The sequence below is a fragment of the Bubalus kerabau genome, chromosome 4 (assembly GCF_029407905.1).
Source record: "Bubalus kerabau isolate K-KA32 ecotype Philippines breed swamp buffalo chromosome 4, PCC_UOA_SB_1v2, whole genome shotgun sequence".
Lineage (NCBI taxonomy): Eukaryota > Metazoa > Chordata > Mammalia > Artiodactyla > Bovidae > Bubalus > Bubalus kerabau.
The window spans coordinates 107,805,273-107,822,457 of NC_073627.1; the positions used below are offsets into that span (position 1 = coordinate 107,805,273).

The 17,185-nt window shown below is 41.8% G+C and overlaps 1 protein-coding gene across 9 annotated transcripts in view; it reads right to left on the minus strand.

Annotated features, from left to right (window-relative positions):
- Nucleotides 1-17,185, minus strand: part of SMARCA2 (SWI/SNF related, matrix associated, actin dependent regulator of chromatin, subfamily a, member 2) — a 180,861-nt gene that overhangs the window by 23,533 nt on the left and 140,143 nt on the right. For 8 of the 9 annotated variants that reach the window (XM_055578207.1, XM_055578211.1, XM_055578206.1 and 5 more), the window contains exon 28: nt 6,379-6,596. In XM_055578207.1, the coding sequence (XP_055434182.1) occupies nt 6,379-6,596 (218 nt within the window). Of the gene's footprint in view, nt 1-6,378; nt 6,597-8,348; nt 8,603-17,185 lie in introns of those variants that run through there. The other variant, XM_055578214.1, reaches the window with a different exon arrangement.

The following is a 17,185-nucleotide window of genomic DNA, read 5'->3' on the forward strand; positions in this document are numbered from 1 at the left end:
AAAACTAGCCCAGCCTCACTCAAAATTAGGGCAATGCTACAATAGACTCTCCATTTGCAAAAAGGAGTCTGTGTACAGGAATTAAACAAGTACTCTTGGTCCTTGGGTTTGCGGTTTCCCAAGTCCTTGAAAAGGTACTATAATGTACCAGGGTAAAAATGCTGGCTCTCTTGTCCCAGGTAAATGTAGCGATAATGATGTGTATTTTTTCCCCTAAAAGGAATCATGTGTGTGCCTGCTCAGTCACTCAGTGATGTCCAACTCTTTGCTACCCCATGGATTGTAGCCCTCCAGACTCCTTTCTCCATGGAATTTTCCAGGCAAGGATATTGCAGTGGGTTGCCATTTCCTCCTCCAGGGGATCTTCCCGACCTAGCAAATGAACCCATGTCTCCCGCATTGCAGGCAGATTCTTTACCACTGAACCACCTGGGAAGCCCCCAAAGGGACCATAAATACCAGATAATGTTATCATAGTCTTATATAAGGGGCTCACATGACCCCTACTTCGCAGAAATCCCCTGGCCGCTTGCCTGATCAGAACCATCTCCCCCACCGCAGGGCAAGCTAGTGGAAGCAAGTACTGTGAGTTTTTTAACCCTCTGGCACTCAAGACTGGAAAGGAGGTGGGGGGGGATGCAATTAATATTTCCAGAATCAATAAATGATTTTCTACAATGTGGGGAGAGCTAAGATTCAGAACATGCTGAAGCTTTCCACCAATCCTAAAGATATCATCAGGGTTTATTAAAATGAGGGTCAAGAAGAAGACAGACTAGCCTTGGGGAAGAGAGAAGAGCCTGAAGAGCATCAAGGAGAAAAGAGCCCTTCGGCCACCCCCCGGATACCCCGCTGGGTGCCAGGGTTAGGCAGGTGTCTCCCACCTCCCTGCTGCTTCCCAAGTCCATTTGCAGGGCTGCACCTGAAGTCCAGACCCTCTGGAGACAGCAGGGCGCCTCCTCAAGGAATGCTCCTGCCAGTCTTCAAACAGCTGCTAGAGGAGGAGGAGGTGCCGATAACCTCCTCATGCCCTGTTTCCAGATTCTTCAGGAATGTGAGCAATGCTCAGATTTGAAAAGCAAGGCATAAGAAATGTCGGACAAAAGCTACTGATAGGAGAGTCGATAGAGCCTATCAAGCCACTTCAAATGAGTTCAAGTGTCCAGTTGCAAACTAATTACATCCTGAAAGAGTAAGTAGATTGCTTCTGCTAATGATGTTTAAGAAATCACAGAGAATAGAAACAGAATCAGGAGACTAGAGATAAGCAAATATCCCGCTTTCAAAAGGAGAAGGGAAATTCGACAGGGCTGTGCTTGATGTGGACCTCGGGTCAAAATTTCGTAGAAATTATTCAGATGCCACAGGGCTATTTAGAGAAGATAAATAACATCATTAAGTACTGGTAGGGGGTCTCTGAGAGAAAGCCATGGCAAGCTAACCTCACTTTATTCTTTCAGCAGGGTTTCTAGGTTGATGGATTGGGGAGGCCAGAAACACAGTATATCTTGGGTTTAACTTTTTTTGATAACCTTGAGAAAGGAGAGATGAGTGTAGGTGACAATGCAGCATGGCCATGTAAAGTTCACAGATGGTCCAGCAACTTTAAAGATTACTGATTAATAAATGCACATCAACCTTAAGTGACTTTTCAGGGGCATGTTATAGAGGACATGTCCTTTGCCCTCTAGAAGTTTCTCGGCAATAGCTTATAGCAAACCTCTGGATGACAGCAACAACTTGGGAAAACAAGTCAACGTGTCTTTTTTTAAAAGAGGGCATAAAACTCAGTGTTACATCAATGGACTAGAATGATGGGACAAAAATCAGTAAGATGAAACTAGATAGGAATAAGAATAAGTAGATACAGGATAAAAACAAAAGTCAAAGGTTTAGCTGAAGGCTAACCTTGGCAGCATTCATGTGAGAAAAGAAATGTGTGTATGTGCTGCAGGGGAGTGAGTTTTTCAGCAAGCCATGTTTTCAATGGGAGTTAACTCTGAGTCAAGGTTGGTGGAGAAAGTTAACACATTCCTGAGTGATGGTAACAGAATTTTGGTGTCCAGAAAAAGAAGGCTACCGAGCATCCTGCAAGTAGCCGCCAAGGGAGTCCTTCTGGAGTTCCGGGTGCCATGTTTTTAATGGGACACTAAGGAAGCAAACTGTGTCTAAGGAGGGGGATGAGGGTGGCCCAAGTCCAGGCTTCACTCAGACTGCAAAGTGAGGCGTTTCAACTTGAAGGAGAATGGCTTGAGGCTGATATGTTTATGCATATTTTAAAGGCTATTTCTCAGAATGAGAAGACTGACTGAAGTTCCAAGCAGAACAAATAGCTAGAAGTCAGAGGGCTGAGTTTGTCTTAATATAGGAAATGCCTGTCGTGTTTAGGGCTGTCCTTTGGTGTCATGAATGGCTTCCTGACACAGTGAGCTGAGGCTGGGCGTGTCCACACGAAGTTAGGTGATAGTCTGCTGGGGGTGACACAGGGAGACACAGCTGGGAAACTGGACCAGACAGAGCCAAAACCCCTTCAATACTAAGAATCCCCTCTGGGAAACTCCCTCCTTATCTCAGGAACTATAAGCCATGCCTCTAGACTGGGAATAGCTCCCCCAGACCCCATTCTTCACCATCTTATTCTCCATCTCTTCACAGGGGCGATTTTAGAGGGTACAGATGTAGACTGGGATAAGTCCCTTTTCCAAGAAGTAAAGACCCTTAGGTTACATATCATATTAACTGAGAGTACAATTTTAAAAGCTTTCTATGTAAGCATGCTTAATAAATCAAAACAAAGCCTTCCAACACTACCTCGTATCAAGTTTTCTACTGGAGATATAAAATGATGAGAATGGCAATAATAGACCAGTGCTACCTCTAGTAGAGACGACTGCAGAAAGATTTCATATTTGTGTCACATAGGATTATTGGCTTTTTTCTAGGGGGGCGGGGTGTCACATTTTTGAAAAGTACCTCTATAAAAAAATTAGGTCTGGCACTGAAAACAAAAGCAATAAGTAGATACTTAAATTATCCTTGTTCTTTTTAAAAATATAAAGCTACATCTGTCCCGAAATCATGCAAGAACTTTGGGGGGAAAAAAAAGAAGACTGTCTCCTAAGAGCTAATTAATTCTTATATATTAGTTAAATATAGATGCCCGTTCTTATTTAATATTCTATTAATCTCCAGGACTGTCAGAGCCCTAACATTTGACTGAGGTGATGGGAAGGAGGTTGGTCCAGGTGGTATTTCTTTCACAGGTAGGTTGAATTACTATATTAGTCACTGACTTTACTGGTGCAAAAATCTCAACACATGGAGAAGTACATTTCTCGGCAGCATTTTCTAAAACCAAAAATATGATGTATCTAATTAAAGGCGCTCCTAATTTGAGTGACTCCTACTTGAGCGCCAAATTTGGTAAGAGACATAAAAAACATAGAGTAAGCCTTTTTTCTAGAGGATGACTAACACGAAATGCATATGAAACATGCAGAATGTACTTCCCAGAACATACCTAAATGTGGGTGCTAATAGAATAAGTACTTTAAGGAAAAGTAAAATAAATAAAACCAATGAAAGAGGAAAAAAACAAATGATTCAATGCCTGCATGCTGAAATATTTAAATATCCTCGCTCTGTAGTACAACCAAAGGCATGCTCCATCATCAGTCCCAGGGAAACTGCATGTTCCTGGTTTTGGAAATAACAGTATGAAAACCGTATGAGCAAGGACATTTTCTTTATGGTGCTCAGAGCTCCGCTCACCCACCTGATTTGCTATAAATAGTCTGAAAGGCTGATTATTAATAATTAAACTGTTCAAAGAGCTATATTAACTCATCAAATCCTCCTAACACCTCTAGAGGCAGGTACTGTAATCATTCCATTTTGTGGACGAGGAAACTGAGGGTCAGGGAGGTTAAGTCAGTTGCCCAGCTGCCCCACAGGCAGTAAATGGTAGAGTTCGGATTGGAATGCAGGTAGTTAAGCCAAGACCAGAGCTTAAACTACTGTGCTATGCTTAGCTGAGGTTTAAGGGAGAGACCTTCATATGACTCTGTATTTGGGGGTGGTTTTTGGAAAAGTTGTCAGCCTATGGCCCTGTGCATCAGCAAATCACAAACCCAAAAGGTTACGGAGCTGGCAGGTGATCTAAAGGAGTGAAATGAACCAGGAATGAAAAATACAATGATAAATGACAACTGACACTCCACACTGGAGGGATGATAGCAGCCGGTGGGGACGGTGGCCATCCAGAGACGGACAGCCCACGGGGGAGCGGGGGCAACGGCCAATTCTCTGCTCCGACGGGTACCTTAGAGGAGCCTAGGGACAGTGCTGCTGCCAGACTTTCAGGTGTTTAAAAAAAGGTGGTGATGCTGGTGGGCTGGGGGAACCCTGACGCTTTATAGGAATTCTCGCTAGATTTATGTGCTTGCTTTAAAAAAGAAAGAAAACAAAAGAAATATGAAACAAAACAATCTGTTGGTAGCATGTGGTTCACCGGGTGGTGACCTCTTTTATGCCGTTAAAGGAAGAGATAGACATCACCTGGAATAAAGGACTTTCTAAACCTCCAAGGACTTCCTTGGCTCTTCTCAGTGTTCCGGCAGACCTAGGCTCACTCAGCAGGTCATGAACACAATGCCTGTTAAACATCAAGGCACACCTGGTCAAAGCCACAGACGTGTCTCTCTCCAGAGACAAAGGCAAAAAGTTAGAGGTATATGCAGAGTGACACCCTCTACTTATTTCTCTCTATGCCAGGAGCTAATAAATAAGGTGTAAGTGTCCAAACTGACTTCCTGGAAACGATTTCTGCCTCCAGCCAACCTACCAGTATAGCCAAGAAGGGACAGAGACTTGACAGAGAGCACGACTGATGCTTGGGTTACAAGTCTGCATGTTCACCTGGGCAAAGAATGATCTCGTGGCCAAACTTCCTTTCCTAGATTACTGTCACTCCCCCATGTCAATGAACATCTTATCCAGACGTGATGTAATGGGGCCGCCCTTTGTGGCCACTTTAGAATTCTCAAAGGAAATGACTTAAAAAAAAAAAGAAAAGAAAAAAGAAAAGAAAATAGTGAGAACAGTAAGCAGGAGGGAACCCGAGACACCTAGGAGGTAAAGAGGACCGAGAAATTCAGACTCTCTTCACACACAGTTGCTCCTATTCCCCTTTCACTGTTTTCTGAGAAGTCCTTATATTTTCTGTAAGGAGCTATTAATAAAACCCTATGGCTGAAAATTTCTTGCTTGTTCTACTTAATCTTTATGATGAGGTTTTCTTCCTCTTACAAAAACATGTGCTAAAGTTACAGTGAAGGACTAAAAGCACAACTTAAGTTATTTGTGGTAAACAATTCCAGGTATACAGAGCAGCAGAGTTAATATCAAAGGTTTCTGGTAACTAAAAATTGATTCATGCCACTATGAAACCAAGAGACATAAAATGTGTTTTTCTCATCAGTTTTTTCAACTGAAATGAGATGTGATCTTCCTATTAAAACTGCATCACATGATTACTGAATAGAAACCAAATCAACTAACCAAAATGTAGCCTAATTTATCAACTACATACAGCTGCCTGACACCTCAAAACATCTTTACTTTGGTTTTCAAATAATTGTTTACTGTTTGAAAATGGCCTGGAGATAGTGTCTGGTACAGATTTCTCAAAGTTCACATCCAAAAGTTCCATGAAAAAGAGATAAAGTTGCTGAAAAACCATCCTCTTTAGGTAGGGTTATTAGGAAGAAGGAGATGGCTTGAACAAGTGCTCAGAAATGTATATGGAAGGATTGGAAAGAGAGTGAAATTATACCTTTGGCTTGAGTTGTTAGAGGGGGAAAAAAAGTCTTCGCATATTTAAGGTGAATATTCACGTTAAGACTTTGTTTTAAACCAAACCGATGCTTCCATCAAAATACCTTGGAAGGAAAGAAGAACCGGTATTTTGATGGAAGCATCGATTTGGTTTAAAACAAAGTCTTAACGTGAATATTCACCTTAAATATGCGAAGACTTTTTTTCCCCCTCTAACAATTCAAGCCAAAGGAATAATTTCACTCTCTTTCCAATCCTTCCATATAAATGATGGTATTTTGGAAATCCCTTAGGGTTTTGTTTTGTTTTTTAATTTTGTCATCTAAACTCCTATTTCCAAATATCTTACATAATACCTGGTAAAACATCATGCAAAATATCAAGTGTAGCCTCTCTAAATTGCATCCAAGTTTACTGATACCTCTGGAGCAAAAACCATAAACCAGGAGGTAGAAAGGGCCCTAGAACCCAGGGTGCACCCTGATGGATCACTGCATGTGTGGTCTCGGTGAAGACGACAGAGGTGAGGGACTGAGCGCTCACCTGTCTTTGTAGTTTATCACCGTGTCAATGATAGCATTCATCTGCTTCGTCAGTTTAGGGGGATTTGGTGACAGCTTCTCAGCTGGAGGGCGACCTCTCCTCTTCTTGGCCTTCTCCACATCTTCTTTTGCAGGATCTTTATCCACGTTTCTTCGTCTTTTTCGCTTCTTAAGCCGGACTTCCTCTTCCATTTCTTCCAAATTGCCGTCTTCAATGGCCTGTTAATTGGAAATGAAGGAGAAAAATTCAAGACAAGAGAATACTAAAAAGAAAAAAAAATTAGATAATGAGAACAAAATGAAACAAACAAAGTAGAAATTAACAGTAATCAGTGAAGTAAGAAGAAAAATAGAAAACCACCATATTGGATAAATGTATCTTTAACCCAAGTCTTATTTCCTGATCAAAATATGTGAAGGCCCGAAACACTAATAGCAAAGAATGTGACAAATACGAAGAGATTTATACATTTAAGTGTTTGAAGATAACTAAAACCAAATGACATTTCAGCTCGATGTAGGAAAAAGACCTTTACTGTCTTATTTCTGCAGAGAGTCAAAGGTAAACTGAAACAAGGGGCGAATGAGGAAAAAATTCCCCTAAGATTGCATCCTTACATTCATATAAGCTTTGACCTTCTCTTCTTTGAGGTTTTACATCAATTTATTCATGATTCACAACGTAAGTCAAAATTCCATCCAGATTTTCTTCTAACATAGCAATTAGTAAACAAGGAAACGGGAAGTACAAAGCCACATTCCTGGGTAAACGCACTTAAATCATCCGATAAAGAACACACACACTCACAAACAAAAAACACTTTTTTCCAATTACCTGCAAACGCTTGCTTTAAACCAGAGCCAGCAGCACTAGGTGCAGGGAGATAATAAAATAGCTATAAAAACAACCAGGTATAAGAAGAAGCCTGTTCATAATGGGCTCAGAGATCCATGTGACAGACCCAGAAGTTTAAACTTTTTTTCCCCCTCCTGGTTAATCTCAAAACTTAAGGAAAATAAAGGGAAAGGAAAAACTGCAAAGAAAAAAACAGCAATAGATAAGAGAAAATTTGACCATGGAAAAGAAAATTTTTAAAAAGACCTTTAAATTGCCTATCAAGATTGGTTTCTCACACAAAATAACTGATGTTGTTATTTGTTCCTCCTGCCTCTCAATATTGCCTCCAGTATGCAAATGCTAATCAATCCTTTCTCGTAGCTGAAAAGAGCTCTAATCATAAGGCAATTACCTTCATTTCTCCACAGCACCAAACATGGCTAATATTTATGATCATGTGAGTATAACAATCAATATAAAGAGTGATTACAGCTCAGACATAATTTCTTTCACTTATGTACAATGCCTTCTGAAAAAGAAAGGTTTTGTGAAGAAAACCTGGTGCAGAACACAAAACAACCTGGCATGTTAAAAATGCCAGTGGGATTTCAGAAAGAAAAAAATAGGCTTTCTATGCATCTTCCAATGTGCAAACCCAGAGAAGCAACATGCACACAGACAGAATCCTAAAGGGACAGCCTGAGCCCAGGCCTTAATAATCAAAAGACAATTTCCATCACGATCCTACAGTGTGCAGATAACCACTATGAAGGAGGCAAGGTCTGATGAGTTATGAGGAAAAAGAAAAAAGAAGGAAGAAAAAAAAAAAGCTCCACGTTATTTCATTAATATTCATTTGACTAAAAGCAGGACACCCACTATACAGCTAAACACACTGCAGCTAAAGCGAAGATTAAGAAAAGGAAATTTGTCCCGCAAATCTTGGAGGCTGAACATGCTAATAATAAATACAGCATGCAAGGCTGTCAACAGTTAATGGTATTGCTCTCCTCAAGCACCCAGTTACACACAGAAATACGGAGAACACCGGCTTTTGATGTGTTACACACCTACACATGCCTGGGATGTAGTTCTACTGAATCTTCAAGACGGCAACGAAAAAGGATATTTACCTTACCACTATCAGCAGGCCGGCTATCGGAAATCACAGTTAGTGGGGATAAAATTAACAAGCCAGCAAAGCAGCGAGCTGCTAGTCTCTTCATCAGCTGATCAGGAAAAAAAAGAGAGCTGGGGAAAGGCTATGTTTTCATATACAAGTAATTTTATTTTACTGAAAATTTAATACTGAAAGGATTGTGGAGACTCAAATCTGCTGTTTCATTCTACCTACTACAAGGCCCGAAGCCTTCCTCCTTCAGCCTGTTTTAATATTGACAACTACTTATCATATTTTTTTTTCCCCCTGATTATTCCAGGCAGCAGAATTAGAGATTTTTAGCTCAGGTGGTTTCTCATTCTTACTCACATTTGAACAATTAAGCCAATAAGAAAACAAATTAATATTCAAATTTATAAAAAAAAAAACCAGGTATGCTTTTTTTTGTATTTTAAAGCTTATTTTAGTGCTTTAAGAAAATAGGCTGCGTGGTTTTGGAGCAGTCTAAGATGATTTTTTTTTTTTTTTTTGGATAAAAGAATTATTTCATTAAATGCATGTAAGTTAAAGCAATGTGCATGTTCTCAAGTTCAAGTATTTTAATACAATATATTATTCTCTTTAAAGAAAATCCCAAACAACTGTGACACTTCACTTTCAGTTTCATGCTGTACAATTTTTCATTGTTTTTCTTTTCTGGGGGATAAATGGAGAGGGGGGAAGTTGTGAAAGGATATTTCTCCTCTTACCCCTCCCTTAATTTTGCAAGAATGGAACAAAGCATAAGCTTGTGATATCTGGACTTCTCAATCTCTAAATCTGGGAGTAGCTAAGAAGCGAAAACAAATTAAACTGCAAAAAGAACCAGGGAGACCATTTTTATTACAATTGCTAATACGTGCAGATTCTTATTAAATTTAAGGTTTGGAATCACAAGGAAACACACAAAGTACTGACCATTATTCCCCTTAAATTAAGGTTTTATGCAGGAATGCAGAGAACTACAAAACATTTTCCCTCCTCCCCAAAGACCCCAAACACATCCATATGCAGTGCTTTATGTTCAGGGATTTCTAAGGGTCTTTTTCTAATGGAAATCAATTCACTAAATATTTTCCAGTGCTTCTCGCACTTAAGAGAGTGGAGTAAGATTACTCCAGCCTGAAAGTAAAATTATTCATGGAAAATTTAAAATTGTTCTCCTCTTTAAAAAAAAAATTATTTATTCAACTGGCTTCACTGACACTACTCAGGGCTAGGGGCTAGTGACACACACACAAAACTTGCTACACAATGCTCAAGTACTACCCCACAAAGAATTCCCTTCCAAACCTTTTACCAGCACAATATTGAAATAAATCACAGAAGCAAACCCCCAGTTTCCGACTGGTGACGTGTTGCGCAAGAGTGCGAGCCCTAATTCAACATACAGACGGCTCCCATGCTGAACTGCCTCTAGATTTAATGAAGTGAATAGGAAGGAAGTCGGGGAAAAAAAGTGTACAAATAAGAAATTAACGCTTTCCTTCCCTACCCAAACGGTGAGACACAACTATAGCGAAGTTTGCTGAGGCGCTTCTTCCCTTAAAGGCACACGGCACCCATTTGGCTCCCGAAGTCGCTAAGAAAGAAAAAAACCCTTCTGGTGATAAAAAATCCCCAGCCAAGTTAAAATAGTTAAGCTTATTTCAGCCTGCGTTTTTTTTCCTGAATGAAGCTGGGAATTACTCCTTCCTCCACTGGATGGCAACCTTCTTCCCCCCACCCCCTTTTTTCTCTTTCTCTTTCAATTTAAAAAAAATTTTTTTAAAGAATACATGATCATGACACAGGATATTCAAGGATAAGATACAGAGTGGCTTTTTCCTCAATCAGTTAAGAAAGCAGTGTGTGTGTGTGTGTGTGTGTGTGTAGGTTCTGATCATAAAATGCAGGATAAGGTTGGTGTGTGTGTGTGTGTTTGTATGTATGCAGGTTCTGATCATAAAATGCAGTAGACAGTCGGTGTGTGTGTGTGTGTGCATCCGTGTGTGTGTAGTAGGTTCTGATTGTAAAATGCAGAAGGTTGGTGTGTGTGTGTTTATGTGTGTGTGTGTGTGTGTAGGTTCTGAACATAAAATGCAGGAGGAGACAGTCCGTGGAGACGGTCGGTAGTACAGGATTAGATGTTTTAAAGCAAACAGTTTGCAGCTTACAGAGCACATGGCAGGCCTGGGAATAAGCCACACGTGGGTCCAGCCATGCCCCCCTCTGTCATCCCGACACACACTACGTCTTAGTGAAAGATGAACAGTCCTGAAAGTGCGCATTATCCTGACTCTTCTCAACCCCAGGGTACAGCGAGGTGCTGTTATATGTTACTCCACAATGCCAGGCAGCAGCAGAAGGGATCCATGACTATGAATAGGTGAACGGGGACGAGCAAACAAAAGCCACAAGCCAGCTCTGGGCGCACCGTCTCCCTGCGGCTGTCTTTTCCACTCAGCATCTCCAAACACACCGAGCTGTGTGGCACAGCCCTCACAGCGGAACAGACCATCTTTAGAAAACTAAATGGAGGAATTCGAAAGCAATTCTAGACAATGCATGGATGATCTTTTTGGAGATGAAATAGGAAATTCCGTATTCTAAATTCAAACATCTGGTATTTAAATATCTGCCCCCTGACAAGGTCTCTCTCTGTGTGTTTCTTCTCTTTACCCCCTGTTTCTCTGGGGGTCCTTGTCCCTTAGGACTCTAATTGGATTCCAGAAGGCCCTCAGATGCTGCTGGAGGTAGGGGTGAGGGTTACAGAACTGAGGGCTAAGCAGTAAAGACAGAGGATTGGTGCCAATTACATGTCAATTCCATTGTTTCCTGTGGACCACTAAACTTCATTCCAATATTCAGGGAGACTAAACCTCCCTCAAGCCCTGCTAAGACCTAGAAGCAAATAATACAGGTAATGATCCCCCAGACAACCAGGGGAATAGGAGCAACGACTACAACCAAAAAGTGGCATTTTAAAGAAAATTCAAGATTTCATGGATAAGAAACATTTTTATAATAGGAATATTTAACAACAACAAAAATTGAACATGGAGCTCTTGCTCAAAATGCCACAATCATTTCAGTCACTCGGTTTCATAACGACTATAGCAATTTTAGATACAGAATTTCAGATCCATGGCAGAAACTGGACAATTGTTTTTGATTATCATATGAAAATTAATAAAGGGAAGCCTCATGAGAATGGAGTCAGGAGGCCAAAAGGGGGAGCTCTCACAAAGCACCACTGCGTGTCAATCACAGGAAGAACTGTCAGATTCAGACCCTGAGAAGAATCATCAACAGGACAGATTCACCAGTTACAGGACCTGACTGGAACAGATACTTGGTTGACCCTTGAACAACACAGGTTTGAACTGTGTGAGTCCACTTGCACTCCGATTTTTACCAGTAGTAACTACTACAGCACATGATCTGCAGTTGGTTTAATCCCAAGTTGGGCGCAGAGGACCCGCAGGTGTGGGGGCCCACTCTAAGTTACACACAGATTTCTGACCGCAGAGACGGCTGGCACTCCTAACCCCCGCACTGCCCAGGGTCAACTGTACATTGCATCTCCTGTAAGACCTCCACTACCCCAGCAACCCAGCCGGTGAGAAACCATTCTCACCCCAAACTCTTCCTTTTCTCCAAACAACCCTCCCCAACTTCTTCCTTTTTATCCATTATGGAACACTCCTCTCCTTTGTTTGTTGGACTTGTCTATGATTTTTGTCACAGCATGGTTGTCCTGAAACACAATTCTATGCTATTTCTGAAGAAGCTCATTGTTGCTGATAAAATAACTTTTATTTTTGAGGCCAACAATTACCACCCCCGCCCCAAGCCATCTGTTAGGTCAGTATGCATAAAATCAAATTTCCAGAGGTAAAATAAGCAAGACACAAAATACAAATATTGTACAATTCCATGTACATCAAAAAGGAGAGCAGTGGTCGTCAGGGGTCAAACAGATAGGGGTGTGAGAACTGACTGATTAATGAGTACAGAATTTCAGTTTGAGATGATGAAAAATTTCTGGAGCAGAGAACAGTGGTAGGTACACAATAATGTACTGAACTATACACTTAAGAGTGGTTAAAATTATACATTTTACGCTATGTGTTTTTTATCCCAATAAAAAAAAGTCCCTGTAAAAGAAAACAAATTCAACATTAAGGAAAAATCCCCAACAAATGCAGGTTCATACGTGTTCCTTACACCTCAGCACATAATGCTGTGAAATCTTGCGAGCTTTCCTTCCAAACTCAAACTTTACAATATTTCAACAAGAAGCACGTTTGGTCTTGTCCTGGCCAATGACTAGAAGCCTTTTCAGAAATCTTCAATTACTCACTCATTCAGTGTTATTAAGGAAACATCCATGATGTAAGGAAATTCCCGTACACGAGACATACCTGTTCACAAACTTTGTACCATTGTTACCAAATGCCTCAAACACTCAAGAAATGAAACAAATTAATCTGAAGGCTAAGAATTTTAGCACAGTTTTAAAACAAATTTTTTTCCTCTGGGGTTCAATTAACTGATGACAATTTTATAGACCCCCATTTCTTAATTCACTCATCTGTGAGGCAAATCAGAGGCCAGCTGAGTTCCCTGCTCTCCCTAAGTTGGGGAATGAGATGGACAATGTTGGCCACTCAGGGAAAGCAGATGGAGCCTCAGTTTAACTGAATTTCTGGTACTGAGAGCTTTTCAGTTTCTTGTTTGATCACTTTAGATCACATTCGCAACAATGATCCAAGGCTCTTTCTTTCCCTCTGATGGCATAAGGAAGCCACAGAAGGAGACCTGGAGGAGGAGGGGGGAAAGGGGGCCACTCTTTATACAGTGAGACAGAGTAAATTAGTACCTATTTCAGGTAAAAGAAATTTGAGGTTAGAAGAGGGAAAAAAATACATGGATTATTAAAATTATAAGCATGGGATTCTCCAGGCAAGAAGACTGGCGTGGGTAACCATTCCCTTCTCCAGGGGATCTTCCCAACCCAGGGATCAAACCCACATCTCCCTTATTGCAGGCAGATTCTTTACCATCTGAGCCACCACGGAAACCCCATAAAAGTTATTTAAGCTTCAAGATCAACTATGTACCTTTGTGGCAGCATTAAACATAATGCTCTATTCAGAGAATGACTTGGATGCAGGGGAGGGTGGTCCCCCAAACTTCTGGCCCCATCACTCCTGCCACATTATAAACACAGTGCATTAACACCTTTGTTAGGCACGTGTTACACTTCAGCTCCCTTGGTGGAATCAACCACAGAGCCCAAGAGAGAACTTGGGAGCCTGTGAAAGCAGCTTAGAGCAACAGTGGAGAATTAAAGAAATACACGTCGGCTGTCTTACCCCAAGACCATTCACCAGTCACTATCAACTCCTAACAGCCAAAACTCCACCTGCTTCTTTCCATAGCAGAGCTCCTCCGGGGGCCTAGACCACCTGTGTACTTGGAGGTTCTCAGGATATTAAAAAGGAAGAAGAAGAAGACACGCAGAAAGAATTGTGGCATAATTTCAATGCTTACAAAGAATAATTTAATGCATCTGAGACTGAATGTTTAGGGGTGTAACCTCATTGAGAGATGACAACAAATGGTGAAGCGCAGGTCCTGGGGTCAAATAACCAATGCTTTTCTGGGTTTTCCTGTGACAGGCTGTCCGCGAAGCTTACAGGCCACCAGCACAAGACCAGTTCTCTGTCTGTAAACCCACCACGATTAAAGCATCAAATTCAAAGGAGTTCAAATGGGGGCAAGGGTGGGAACAGGACACTTGTTCTGCTTAGGGCAGATGCAAAGAGGGCCACCAAGAGCCAAGTTTCACGCAAGGAGACCACAAAGGTAAAGCAACATGAGAAATCAGGAGCACAGTGATTGGAGGCCATCTCTTAGAGGAAGGAAAGAGCATCAGTGTCAATAAACCTGAAGACGCATGGCATTGTGAATCCTTCTACAGCTACTGCTGCCATCGCCACGGACAGCGGGGGCCGCGGTTCACAGGCTGCTCACCGTGCTGCTGGGTGCTTCATGCTTCATACACATTTGCTCATTTCATCCTCACAACAACCCCCTTAGGTCCTGTTATCCTCCTCATGTTATACGTGAGGAAACTCAGGCATGCAGAGATGAAGCATACCATACTGGAGCAAGAGATACAAACTACTCTATAAAATAGGTGAGCGACAAGGATACAGTGCAGAGCACAGGGAACTGCAGCCGTTATCTTGTAATAACTTTTAATGGACTACAGTCTGTAAAAATACTAAATCACTATGCTGTGCACCCCAAATTAATGTAAGATTGTAAATCAACTATACTTCAACTAAAAAATTGAGTGGTGTAAACTCTAGAAGTCTGACTGCGTAAGCCCTACCCACATTGGGAGGTTACTCTACTTCACAGAACAAAGGATGTCTCTGAGCCACCAAAGTGAAAGTGAAAGTTGCTCAGTCATGTCTGACTCTTTGCAACCCCATGGACTATATGGACCATGGAATTCTCCAGGCCAGAATACTGGAGTGGGTAAGCTCTTCCTTTCTCCAGGGGATCTTCCCAACCCAGGGATCAAATCCGGGTCTCCTGCATTGCAGGCAGATTCTTTACCAACTGAGCTATCTGGGAAATCCAAGCCACCAAGAAGAGGCTAAATTATGCTCAGGCTTAGGTGAATAATACAGTCAAGAACATTGCACGGTACATCTTGGGAAGACTTCGGCAAAGACAGAAACACGCACGCACATTGTGTGCTTACATACATGGCACACAGATGGACACACACACACGTACACAGTCCTTGCTTTGCATGGAAGTGAGGGACCATAAAAATGACTATACAAGCTGAAACTGAACAAAGTCATTCTGATGATCAACGGGAAAATAATGATCATTTGATGACACTGACAAATTCATGTCAAAGCATTAACTCATTGTGGGTTATGCATGTACAGGGGAATTAAAAACATAGTAAAATGAGTATTTAGTACCCTAATTTACAACATGAGAAATATGGCATTAAAATGGTAAAAAAAAATCTATCCAGAACATTTGGATAGCACTTGCCTTTTTATTTTCATCAAATAGCTTAGGATACAGACCAAGACCCTTTTCTAAGCCTTGGCAAATTGCCAAGAATCAGCTTTCAACACTTTATGCTTTGCCCTTTCAGTGTGGTGAATCCCCCTCACGTTCCTTTAAGGTGTTTTTTTGGTCTGTTTGGTACTGTCACTTCCTCTGGGACATCTTCGTCCTTTCCATCACGACTGTTTTCTTCATTACGTCGTTAAGTTTGCCTTACTAAGTTTCTCTGGCTGAATATCTAGAGTCCACTCCAAAGGCCCCTGTGTGAGCCTATGTCTTTCTTCATTTAAGGTGAAGGTGGACCTCCTGAAAAGGTGGTCCTCCAAGAAAGATCTGTCTAGGGGTTACAAAGAGTCAGATACTGAGCAACTGAACTGAACTGAACTGAACTGAGGTCATTGCTGCTGCTGCTGCTAAGTCACTTCGGTCGTGTCCGACTCTGTGCGACCCCAGAGACAGCAGCCCACCAGGCTCCGCCGTCCCTGGGATTCTTCAGGCAAAAACACTGGAGTGGGTTGCGATTTACTTCTCCAATGCATGAAAGTCAAAAGTGAAAGTGAGGTCGTTCAGTCATGTCCGACTCCTAGCAACCCCATGGACTGCAGCCTACCAGGCTCCTCCATCCATGGGATTTTCCAGGCAAGAGTACTGGAGTGGGTTGCCACTGCCTTCTCCCTGCGGTCATTCAGTTCAGTTCAGTCGCTAAGTCGTGTCCGACTCTTTGCGACCCCATGAATCGCAGCACACCAGGCCTCACTGTCCTTCACCAACTCCCGGAGTTCACTCAGACTCATGTCTATTGACTCAGTGATGCCATCCAGCCATCTCATCCTCTGTCGGCCCCTTTTCCTCCTGCCCCATATCCCTCCCAGCATCACAGTCTTTTCCAGTGAGTCAACTCTTCACATGAGGTGGCCAAAGTACTGGAGTTTCAGCTTTAGCATCATTCCTTCCAAAGAAATCCCAGTGCTAATCTCCTTCAGAATGGACTGGTTGGATCTCCTTGCAGTTCAAGGGACTCTCAGGAGTCTTCTCCAACACCACAGTTCAAAAGCATCAATTCTTCGGCGCTCAGCCTTCTTCACAGTCCAACTCTCACATCATACATGACCACAGGAAAAACCATAGCCTTGACTAGACGGACCTTTGTTGGCAAAGTAACGTCTCTGCTTTTGAATATGCTGTCTAGGTTGGTCATAACTTTCCTTCCAAGGAGTAAGCGTCTTTTAATTTCATGGCTGCAGTCACCATCTGCAGTGATTTTGGAGCCCAGAAAAGTAAAGTCTGACACTGTTTCCACTGTTTCCCCATCTATTTCGCATGAAGTGATGGGACCGGAAACAAAATGATCTTCATTTTCTGAATGTTGAGCTTTAAGCCAACTTTATCACTCTCCTCTTTCACTTTCATCAAGAGGCTCTTTAGTTCCTCTTCACTTTCTGCCATAAGGGTGGTGTCATCTGCATATCTGAGGTTATTGATATTTCTCCTGGCAATCTTGATTCCAGCTTGTGTTTCTTCCAGTCCAGCGTTTCTCATGATGTACTCTGCATAGAAGTTAAATAAGCAGGGTGACAATATACAGCCTTGACGTACTCCTTTTCCTATTTGGAACCAGTCGGTTGTTCCATGTCCAGTTCTAACTGTTGCTTCCTGACCTGCGTACAGATTTCTCAAGAGGCAGGTCAGGTGGTCTGGTATTCCCATCTCTTTCAGAATTTT